This window comes from Sorghum bicolor, chromosome 7 (genome assembly GCF_000003195.3).
Source record: "Sorghum bicolor cultivar BTx623 chromosome 7, Sorghum_bicolor_NCBIv3, whole genome shotgun sequence".
In the NCBI taxonomy this organism is placed as follows: domain Eukaryota; kingdom Viridiplantae; phylum Streptophyta; class Magnoliopsida; order Poales; family Poaceae; genus Sorghum; species Sorghum bicolor.
In genome coordinates this window covers 1771684-1782538 of record NC_012876.2, presented here as the reverse complement: position 1 = coordinate 1782538, position 10855 = coordinate 1771684, and the positions used below count along the sequence as shown (strand labels likewise).

Below are 10855 nucleotides of genomic sequence, written 5' to 3'. Positions count from 1 at the left end.
GTCCACTGGTTTTTATATTGGGCCTTGGGCCTTGTTTGTTTCAAAATATTTTGAGCCAAATACAATTTTTTTGCTATTTTGCATTTTGTAAGTAAACATGTCCAAAATATTTTGGCCTTAAACTTTTTAAAAATTAAATAGGGACATTAGTCTTATTTAGTTCCATTTTTTTATAAAAATAAACATTGTAGCACTTTCATTTGTATTTGACAAATATTGTCCAATAAACAAGGTCAAAGTGTGCTGATGGAAGCTATGAAAGTGAAAGATTGCAACAACTTCAAGATACCTCACATGAAAAAAGAAACATTAGAAAGAGAAAATCGGTTGACATCTTCTAACGCTTGTGATCCATCTTTGCTTCGTGAAGCCGAGTTTACTCTTGCTGCATAAAACAATTAGATGGATGCTAGTTAGCTTAATTAGTAGAGACATTGTTGTAACAATTAATTACTCTCTCCATCCCAAATTGTAACTAAGAATTTTGAAGAGTCAAAGCATTTTCATGTTTGACCAAACTTATAAAGAAAAATACTAAGATTTGTAACGTAAAGTGAGTATATTATAAAAATATAATTAAAGAAAAATCTAATGATACTTAGTTGGTATCATAATAATAATTATTTTATTATATAAATTTGGTCAAATTTAGAAAAATTTGACTCTCCAAGATTCTGAAAATGACTTACAATTTGCGATGGAGGGAGTAGAACTAAATCTTAGTTATCTTACCGATGGTTTGGCGGCATCCTTTCTCGGCAGCAAGTCCTTGTAATGCTGGATGAAAAGCTCACAGTCCAACGTGTTGCGACCAAGCATGGCGTCGATTAAGTAGTCTGCGTGGACGAGACCACATCGATAGCATGGCCAAAACCGCGAGTGCACACGATTCCATACTTGCCAATCCTCGAGTCAGGCACGACGACATCCTCCGGCTCCTGCGACTCCGGCGCCACGACCTCCTGCGACTCTGGCGCCATGACCTCCTCCGACTCTGGTGCGATCTCCTCCGACTCCGGCACAATGAGCTCCATGGTTTGGAGCGGCGGAGCGTTGCAGACCAGCGTCGAGCGGGTGGTCGTGACCAGCGAGCAGAGATGAGCGAGGCCAGCAGCGAGCGGGACGGGCTGCGAGCTTTCGTGCCGGTGCCAGGGAGGGAGACCAACGGTTGGATGCTGAGCCACGTGTGCATCCTGCCCAGCAGACGAAACGATGAACGTTCCAGACCAAAGCCAAAAAAATTGCATTGCTAGAGCAACACAGATAGATATATCAGATATTCAGATTCAGATATATTGAGTGTTTCTATCACAAAAAATAAAAAAAGTCAATCCTTCCCGATATGCTAAAAGAAAAAGGCCAATTCATCAGTACTTTGAAAGGGAAAAAAAGAGCAAGTAGGAGGCACTTTCCAGCACAATTTTTTTCAAATTTTCACGAGAAATATATATCTGATACACATACATAGCAAAATCAGTATTCTCGCCGCATTACAACCAGACTGAACCTCCAAGGATACCAGTATCTGTACTGCAAGTATAATGTATACCACCATGGTCCATGAATCCAAGATGATTTATGCCGAAGTGTATGACATGGTTCTTCACAGGACAATGGGCATTGGCTCTGTCGTCAGTCTGGTACAAACCCAAAGCGCCGGAGGAGGACTGCCGGCACGAAATCAAGCAGACTACGGCTCCAGGCAGCTCCGGCAGCGGCGGCGGCAGCAAGCTGCGCCTGAGCGGTCATCTCCTGCGCAACTTGGAGGCTGCGCCTTAGCTTTTCGTTCTCGTCCGTGAGCTGCAACGTGTAGTCAGAGTTAGAACATCGGTGTCCAGGCAGCGGGCAGCTTGATTATGACAAGGCCGACAACTTGCTCGAGCGACAGCAAGAACAGACAGAATGGAGGTTTGAACGTTTTGACGCTACCTCTTCCACAGTTTCTTTGAGATCCTCCACGGCTTGCATCAGCAACGAGATCTCCTCACTTGCAGTGTCACGGCATGCCGAGTCGATGTCCGTGATGGAACTGGGATCGAAGATGATGCCTTCCTGCAAGAACAGTTCCTCCAGCAAATCCACATCCTCCTCCCTCAGGCTCAACCTTAGCTGAAGAAAAGTTTGGTTCAGAGTAAGATGCTGACAAACGGGAAATACAGGCTAAAATCAAATTGATCACCTCGGGTTCATTGCTACAGACCTTGCTCAGTATCCTTTCACGCAGTTCGTCTTGGTCATGAGTCTCGATGGTGGGCTTCTTGGTGTTATCCACCGCCTCAGGAATCAATTTGGGAGAAGCCTTTATGAGCTTTGTCCTGAAAGGGTATTTGTCATAGAGCGCAATGGATTATGGCAGCACAGTACAGGTGTGAGACTGATTGACTGGCATGCCTGGTTCCAAAGCGGAGCGTAGACAGACTCTCTGGTGCATTCGATGGGCTGGGAGAACAGCAGCACAGCAATGCTGCTCTTGAGTTGCCACCCTGCAAGCAAGCAGTAGCGTTTAGACAAAGCCACATGATATCGTAATCCTCAATATACTTCTCTTCAAGAAAAGGGGAAAAAACATGCTGGAGAAACTTTAGACTAACCAATGCATCTTGAAGAATGCGCGTAAGTTTTGAGTCACGGAAAGGCACATGATTCTGTTTACCTGGAGGTTAAACAATATAACAGGTTAAGCTAATCACAAACACATGGCAGCCTAACTTTTTGTTGAGTTTGCTCCTTCCAAAAATGATCCTTTTCTGCTCACCAGTCGTTAAGGCATTGATGACATTTCCTAGAGCTGAGAGAGATTTATTGATTGTTTTTGCCTCATCAAGAACCCGTCCTTCAGCACCAGTTTTCTCGACTTTCTCAGAACCAGCCAAGTCAACAAGTATAATCTTCCCTGATGTTACCCTGTAAGGGTAAGAGGCAATTATGAACTGCAGGCAGTAGCATAATTTTCTTCATAATTGCAGTAACATAAGACTAGGAAACTATGTTTGCTTTGCAATACCAAAGTCAACCATCTGTGAATAGAGAAATCTAGCAGTTGGACAGTACCTCAACCTTCCAGTAAGAAAGGAGAATTGCATTTGCACAGGGCTATTGCATTTTAGCAAAGAATGGGGACTAGCTTAATACAGCCTTGATTAACAGCATATGAAATCTGAATATTGACGGTTATAAATGGCCTTAAAAATATCGGGATACAGGAATCAAGTTGAACACTTATCAATGTTGGCATGTTGCAAAGGTTGCCAATGGTCCGTGGGAACCATCCAACCATGATGCAGAAAACAACATGAACATCTGTTTTTGTCCCATTGATAATAAATGCACATAAAAACATGTAACTCCAATGCTTGGCGTACCTCTCATCTGAAGTGGATCCATATTGTACTGAGAAAATGTATAAGCAGTGACTTCTACTGCTAGCCAGGTTCATTTCTGTTTAAATTAAGGATGGCATACCATATTAACTTTAGAATAGCTGTTTCAGGACTCCAGATTGACAAATAGAGGATACGTGTTTCCCCAACAGCTCTGTTGGCAATTCCTTGCTGTAATTTAGACAAGTCAACAAAGTAAATTAGCATCTTCTTATAGAAAGGCACTCCAAGTAAAGCTCAAGAAGACTTACAGAAAGGTTCTCTAATGCATCTGAACTGTTCAGGATAGATATCTGCAGGTGTAATTGAACAGATATCAGATATCAAAGTGAAAGCATGGAGGTCCTGATGCTAAGTATTTCTTTCTGAATATCACAGAAAAAAAGAATGAAAGGAATGTGCCATGTTCTTCATTCTAACCTCTGTTGCTCCAGAAATGTAAATTCCTTGGGTTTTACTTTCCTTGATCTGCAGGTTGTCTTTGGACAAGTCAAGAAGGTCCCTGAGATAAGAACAGATAAAAGTTTATCCTCTCCATAGCAGCACTTCAAAAAAAAAACATTTATAAAGAGGAAGCATGAGAAAATCTCTACCAAATACTCACCTCACTTTTTCCAAATATATCTCCACCTGAGACATGGCAAATCAACTTATTTTACTATTCAGCAAACCTTAACAACTTAAGGGGGAAAAAACTAGCAATGTGGATTCTAAATCAGCATGAGGCAGGTATGTTACCATTGACAGCTTCACAGTCCATGTGCTTGCTGATGATCCTAAACATACAAAAAGCTCATCCACAACTCGCTGTACTAGCCCAGTTTTCTGTTCATTGCAATGCAAGATACTTGGCCCCTTGTTACATACAAAATTACATAAATGTGTAAGGTCAAGACCGAAGAGACACAATCAGTAATTATCCCATAAATTAAATCCAAGGACATTTAATTTACCTCCATGCTATACGTCTTCCCTGCCCCAGTCTAGACACAAGCAAGTTTGAAATAAACATCAGTATGGTTATAGTTGATTGCTAAGATATTGATCATAGAGTCATAGGTGCACTGCAAATTATGACTGCTACAGTAAATTGGAAAGTTGCAATACGATGAGTGTTGCTTTGAGGGAAAAAATAGTGGATATACATATACATCCTGTGCAGTAAAACAAGTGTACAACTGTCAACTGGTCAATCAGGGTACGGGGTGTATGTGTATGAAGCAATAGATACCTGACCATAAGTAATTATAGTTCCATTTATTCCATTGATGGCATCTGTTTCCAGAATATAGAAATGGCTATTAGATAATCTAGTTATGATAGGAGTGTATTGATAAGAAACAGCTTTGACTATCTTGAAGAACAAATCTAGAAGGAAACAGAAAAAAAAAAACCTGAAACAATGGGCACTGCAAGGAAGTTGTAGACATCAGACTGTTGGGAATCTTCATAGAAAACCTTGTCAAAACTGAATATGACATCTTCTTCCCTCTCATCCTAATTCAAGAGTTTGCCAACACATTAGAAGCAGAAGCATTGAAATGTCACATCACAACAGCAAGGCCACAGGGAAAACGATCATGAACGCAACTAACACACAACAAACAGAGCGTGCGTTTGATCCTCAATTCACTAGTTCCTGATTCCGCTCTTGCTCATATATCCCTACTCCCTACAGCACAATTGTGTAGGGCGATGCTTAAACAACAGGTTAACGTTCACTTGTTCAGAAGGGCATGTTCACGTGAACTGTCAACCAATTCAGTAAATCAATTGACCTAGAAAGTTGTGGTATGCAATACAGGAACAGAACACATGAACATCCACCATATGCGTTTTATCAGAAAAATGCTAAAGCCTAAAGGGACCAGGAGACCGAAGAAGGTTCAGTCAGACCTTGAAAACAAAAGACTCGGAGTCCAGTTTCTTGAAGCAGACCTTGTCACTATTGGCCTTCCTCTCCTTGTGACTCAGCGGTCTGAACCGCACGCACACGGTCACATTGGACATCCTGTCAGTAGAACAGGCGTTAGATTCTACAACAAGTTCTGCTCCTTGAAAACAAAAGCACACGGGTCACATTGGACATCCTTGAAACCAGGGGCGGACCCAGTAAGGACATGGGTGTACACATGTACACCCAATAATTTTTGCAAAGCAATCGCAGTTAGTAGGCATATACATGCATATACACCTGTAATTAGATTCAGATCGGATTACAAATAGTATGTTAGGGTTTGGGCGCACGATTTCTTTTACCTATGAATTACGTTTAAGGTTTGGGCGCACGATTTAGCACAGCAGGAAGGGAGGGAGGGAATACCTAGTGTTCTTGTGGTGCTCGTGGCGGGGCAAACTGGCCAGTGGCGAAGTAGGACAGCAGCGACGGTCGCAGGGACACCGGGGCTGCAGAGGGCGGACGTCGTGCCGGAGATGGTCGCGAGGATGCTGGGCCCCAGGTGGTGCTCGACTCTCCGGCCTCCGGGTTGCGGCGCGGCGCGGCGAGCAGATGAGGAGAATAGGCCGCGGGCGAGACGACTCCAGGCGGTGGGCCAAGGGCAATTTAGTCCAGCTTAGGTCTTGTTTAGTTCAAAAAAATTGCAAAATTTTTTAATTCTCCGTCACATCGAATCTTTAGACGCATGTATGAAGTATTAAATATAGACGAAAATAAAAAATAATTACATAGTTTGGTCGGAATTGATGAGACGAATTTTTTGAGCCTAGTTAGTCTATGATTGGACAATATTTATCAAATACAAACGAAATTGCTATAGTGTCAATTTTCCAAAAAAAATTTGGAACTAAACAAGGCCTTACCTCTGTCTCAGGTTCTTGTGGCCAACTTCACGTGCCTGGGTACAGCACAGGCTCGTAGCGTGCCGTCACAGAAAAGTACGGTAGTACTTTGTTTGTGACAAATATTATTCAATTATGGATTAACTAGGATCAAAAGATTCATCTCGTAATTTACAGCTAAACTGTATAATTAGTTTTTGTTTTCGTCTATATTTAATGTTTCATACATATGCCACAAGATTCGATGTGACGGAGAATTTTGAAAACTTTTTGGTTTTCAGCGTGAACTAAACAAGGCCTGGCTCTATTTAGTTTTCCACCCAAAATTTTTTTATCTTTCTCATCAAATCTTTGAACACATACATGGAATATTAATGTAGATAAAAAATAAACTAATTACACAGTTTGGTTGAAAATCGTGAGATGAATCTTTTAAGTATAATTAGTCCATGATTAGCCTTAAGTGCTATGTAACCCATATATGCTAATGACAGATTAATTATGCTTAATATATTTGTCTGGTAGTTTCCAGACGAGTTATGTAATTTGTTTTTTTATTAGTTTCTAAAAACCCGTCCCAACATCCTTTCAACATATCTGATATGATACCAAAAAAAATTTATTGAATCATCTTGGATTCATGGACCATGGTGGTATACATTATACTTGCAGTACAGATACTGGTATCCTTGGAGGTTCAGTCTGGTTGTAGTGCGGCGAGAATACTGATTTTGCTATTTATGTGTATCAGATATATATTTCTCGTGAAAATTTGTGCTGGAAAGTGCCTCCTACTTGCTCTTTTTTCCCTTTCAAAGTACTGATGAATTGGCCTTTTTCTTTTAGCATATCGGGATTGACTTTTTTATTTTTTGTGATAGAAACACTCAATATATCTGAATCTGAATATCTGATATATCTCTCTATGTTGCTCTAGCAATGCAAATTTTTGGCTTTGGTCTGGAATGTTCATCGTTTCGTCTGCTGGGCAGGATGCACACGTGGCTCAGCATCCAGCCGTTGGTCTCCCTCCCTGGCACCGGCACGAAAGCTCGCAGCCCGTCCCGCTCGCTGCTGGCCTCGCTCATCTCTGCTCGCTGGTCACGACCACCCGCACGACGCTGGTCTGCAACGCTCCGCCGCTCCAAACCATGGAGCTCGATCATTGTGCCGGAGTCGGAGGAGATCGCACCAGAGTCGGAGGAGGTCATGGCGCCAGAGTCGCAGGAGGTCGTGGCGCCGGAGTCGCAGGAGCCGGAGGATGTCGTCGTGCCTGAGCCTGACTCGGAGATGATGTTGGTGCCGGCCGGACTCGTTGATGGAGCTTGCGCTGGACTCTGACATGGCGCCCGACTCCATCACGCGCGCGCGGACTCCATCGTGCCCGGACTCAGAGATGGTGCCCAAGACCTTGCCACAAGGCGCTTTTATTTGCGGGCGGGCGGCTATAAATTTGTGCTCGTTCATCCATCGCGTTCAGCTGATCCATCGCCAATCCCACGAGATCAGATCTGATCGCGCGAAAGATGCCACCGGCACGCCGTGCTCGAGGTCGAGGGGGGCGCCGTGCCGCGCCCTACTGCAGAGGCTGGCTGCCGGCGTGGTGCTCCGGCGGCCTTGGCAGCGACGACGACGGCGACAACGACGGCACGGCCCTCTCCCTCCCAGACGACGCTCTGTCGCCCGTCCTGGCCAGGCTCCCCACCGCGGCCGACGTGGTCCGCGCCGCCGCCACCTGCCGGCGCTGGGCCCGCGTCGTGGCCAAGGACGCCGCCATGCTCTCAGGCGGCCTGCCGCCGTCCCTGCCCGGCCTCACCCTAGGCTTTTTCTACCAAGGGAGCGGCGGCGGCGGCACCAGGGCGCGCAGGCCGCGCAGCCTTGCTTCGTCCCGACGGCCGCCGCGGCGAGGCTGATGACCGGCCTGCGGTGCCCGTCCTGTACCGATGCCGTGACGGGCGGCGATCGCCACCGCCGCGAGCTGTTGGAGCACGCCCGGCCCGTCGCGGCCCGCAACGGCTGGCTCGTGCTGGAGCTGCAGCAGGAACGGTACACAGACGGGTTGACGCTATTGAATTAGAGCTAATTCCCTCAGTGCTATTGAAAATTTTACCTCTTCTCTCACTGCCATCGAAAATTTCAAACTTCCCTCACTGCCAATGGAATAATTCAAACTTCCCTCATTTCCATTTCCATCGATGGCAATGGCGGTGAGAATCAACATTGCAGTTGCATACTTCCTTCAGTTGTAGTGGTCTGCATCTAAGGAACCTTGCTACTCATTCCAATACTGGCGGCGATATCTCATCTTCTTTCTCATACCTGTTTTTTTATTTATATCCTCATCCAACTTGAGGGCCAAAGAAATACACTGGTACCATAGTTGTCTAATTTGGGTAGCATTGCTAGAGATGCTCTAAGAACCAAATTGTTGATGTAAACTATTAAGTTGTATCTATTGAGATTTTATTTCTTTTGAATTTTCTTGTGGTGATACCGTTTCTTTTGTTGCAAAGTTTCATGGTTCCATTAGCCATTATGTTTTAAAATTTTAATGGACTAGGGTCTATGGAGAACCCATTTATATGAAGGAATTGACAGATCATGTGGCAAGCTATGTTCACTGATCTTGTTCGGGAGCAACCTCCAAATAGGGAGCGGAGGTGCCGACACACCACGACTGCCCCTCACCTTGATCTCACGAACTGAAACAGGTGGGGCCGCCATCGCTAGATGCGGCAGCGCATTGTTGCCACTTGAAGCACTGTGACCATGATCACCGGTAAGACAAAGTTGAGCGGGGCCTCCGTTGTTGGTGGCGGCAAAGTGTCGTGTCTCCTTGAAGCACCACAGCCTCGATTGCGTGCAGGTTGAAGCCGAATAGGCCGCTGTCGCTGGGGCGGTAGGACGTCGTGTCCCTTGAGGGCACTATCATAGAGTCTAAAGTTATTTATTACCTCGAACAATGTGGACTTAGAGTCTAAATAAGACTTGGAGTCTTATTTTTTCTACCTCTTTCTTCAATAAATATGCTGTCACATCAGCAAAATACCATAAATAGTATGTAATTAATTGTCTTAAACTCTGTGATAGAGTCTTGCATTGTGAGTGCCCTGAAGAATGACAACAACCTTGGTCGTGCGAACCGAAGTTGGGCAGGGCTGCTGTTGCTGGGGTGAGAAGGCGTCGTTGAAGCACCGCGTCCCCAGCACCAGGTACATCCTTTCGTGCACCTGGCGTTTCTCTATTCTAGAGGTTGAACATTAGGTTTAGGCTTTAGGTACGTCATGTCGTGCACCTGACGCTTATCTATTCTAGAGGTTGGGTAGCATGTGTTCTATGTTCTCCTTGTTGCCCAACAATAGCCATTTTTGAGATCTTTAGTACTGCGCTATCCATGACTGTACATTTTATAAACTTTGTTTTTTTTTACATCCCGTAACAACATATGGACACGCTATCTATTTTCCTTAAAAACCAAACCGGTTCGCCACCATGCACATTACGATCGAAATTCGAGGCAGACGAGAAGGACCTTGAGTCAGATGAAGCCCTAGATATGGTCCCTGTACGAGCGCTAGCTGCTGGCATATGGCAAGTTTTTCAACCAGGAGCATAGGCCTCTGTCCCTGTATTATTAAGTTATGATTATTATATTATGTGTGACGTCTAGTTATTGTACTATATTATAAAAGTATAATTAATGACGAATATAATGATATTTAGTTGATGTTATAAATGTTATTATCCTATTATATATAAATTTGGTCAAATTTGAAATATTTTGACTCTTAAGATTCTTTTAAATGACTTGTAATTATAATTTAGGATGGATGGAGTATATACTTATATTGTACGTATTGGAGAAGAGCGAAGATGCGCAGGTACGTTCGTTTGCTTCTTCTTTATTCTTGCCTTGCATGCCTCAACACGTCTACATGCAAGCTGCTAGCAGTAGTTCCTTTCGGCAACGTACATGCAAACCACGTGCATGAAACTATAGTAACAAGCCAATACGACTTGATAGCTTCTCATCTTTTCTCCTAGCTTTCTTGATATAACACATACAAATACACATATGCAAACTAGAGAAATTAGTACAAAATCTCGTCAAATATTTATTAAAGGTACATGTATGTCACCAACTACAACAAAGATTGCTCCATGAAATTGCCACCAAATATGCTCTAATTTGATGAAGAGGAATGCTTTTGTAAAATTTTAGGATAGTTAAACAAATTTGTACTCTCTCCGAGGGTACAAATTATTATTCACTTTAGTCATATTCTAATTCTAAGTTAAACATCTCTAATTTTGAATGACATCTACTATTGCAAAAAAAAAAGATGCACTAGCAAGAAATATTGGATAATGACTAATGAAAGTAGCACTACTACAAAGGCGGACAAAAATGATTTTGTGAGGCAGGCACATAAAACACCTTCAATTAAAAGTCACAGTAAATAGAGGACTAAAGGAGGTGGTTTCTTTGCCCGCCTTTGTTAATCGATTAAAATAAACAAAAAAAAAGAAAAAAGCTCACACAGGCTTGGATCTGAGCCGCACAGATCTGGACCTCGTGCTGCCACCATCGGTCCACCGCCCCAGCTCCAACTACCTCTCTAGCACCGTCGAGGAAGAGGAGACCACGTGCAGCCCCAGCTCCAACTACCTCTCTA

At 43.7% G+C, this 10855-nt stretch overlaps 1 protein-coding gene across 3 annotated transcripts; it reads right to left on the bottom strand.

Annotated features, from left to right (window-relative positions):
• Positions 1399 to 5925, bottom strand: LOC110437176 (kinesin-like protein KIN-1). 3 transcript variants are annotated; one of them, XM_021465516.1, is made up of 17 exons: positions 5704 to 5925; positions 5277 to 5391; positions 4775 to 4877; positions 4612 to 4655; positions 4334 to 4363; positions 4119 to 4235; positions 3985 to 4010; positions 3801 to 3882; positions 3632 to 3673; positions 3518 to 3551; positions 3363 to 3438; positions 2756 to 2904; positions 2592 to 2653; positions 2392 to 2483; positions 2180 to 2315; positions 1930 to 2109; positions 1399 to 1800 (listed from the first exon to the last, which is right to left on the bottom strand). In XM_021465516.1, the coding sequence occupies exons 2-17, from the start codon at positions 5388 to 5390 to the stop codon at positions 1633 to 1635; spliced, it is 1455 nt and encodes a 484-aa protein (XP_021321191.1). In that variant the 5' UTR covers position 5391; positions 5704 to 5925; the 3' UTR covers positions 1399 to 1632. The 3 variants fall into 3 exon arrangements, with proteins under 3 accessions (XP_021321191.1, XP_021321192.1, XP_021321193.1); XM_021465517.1 differs by having other exon boundaries at positions 2201 to 2315; XM_021465518.1 differs by having other exon boundaries at positions 5319 to 5391; positions 5704 to 5921.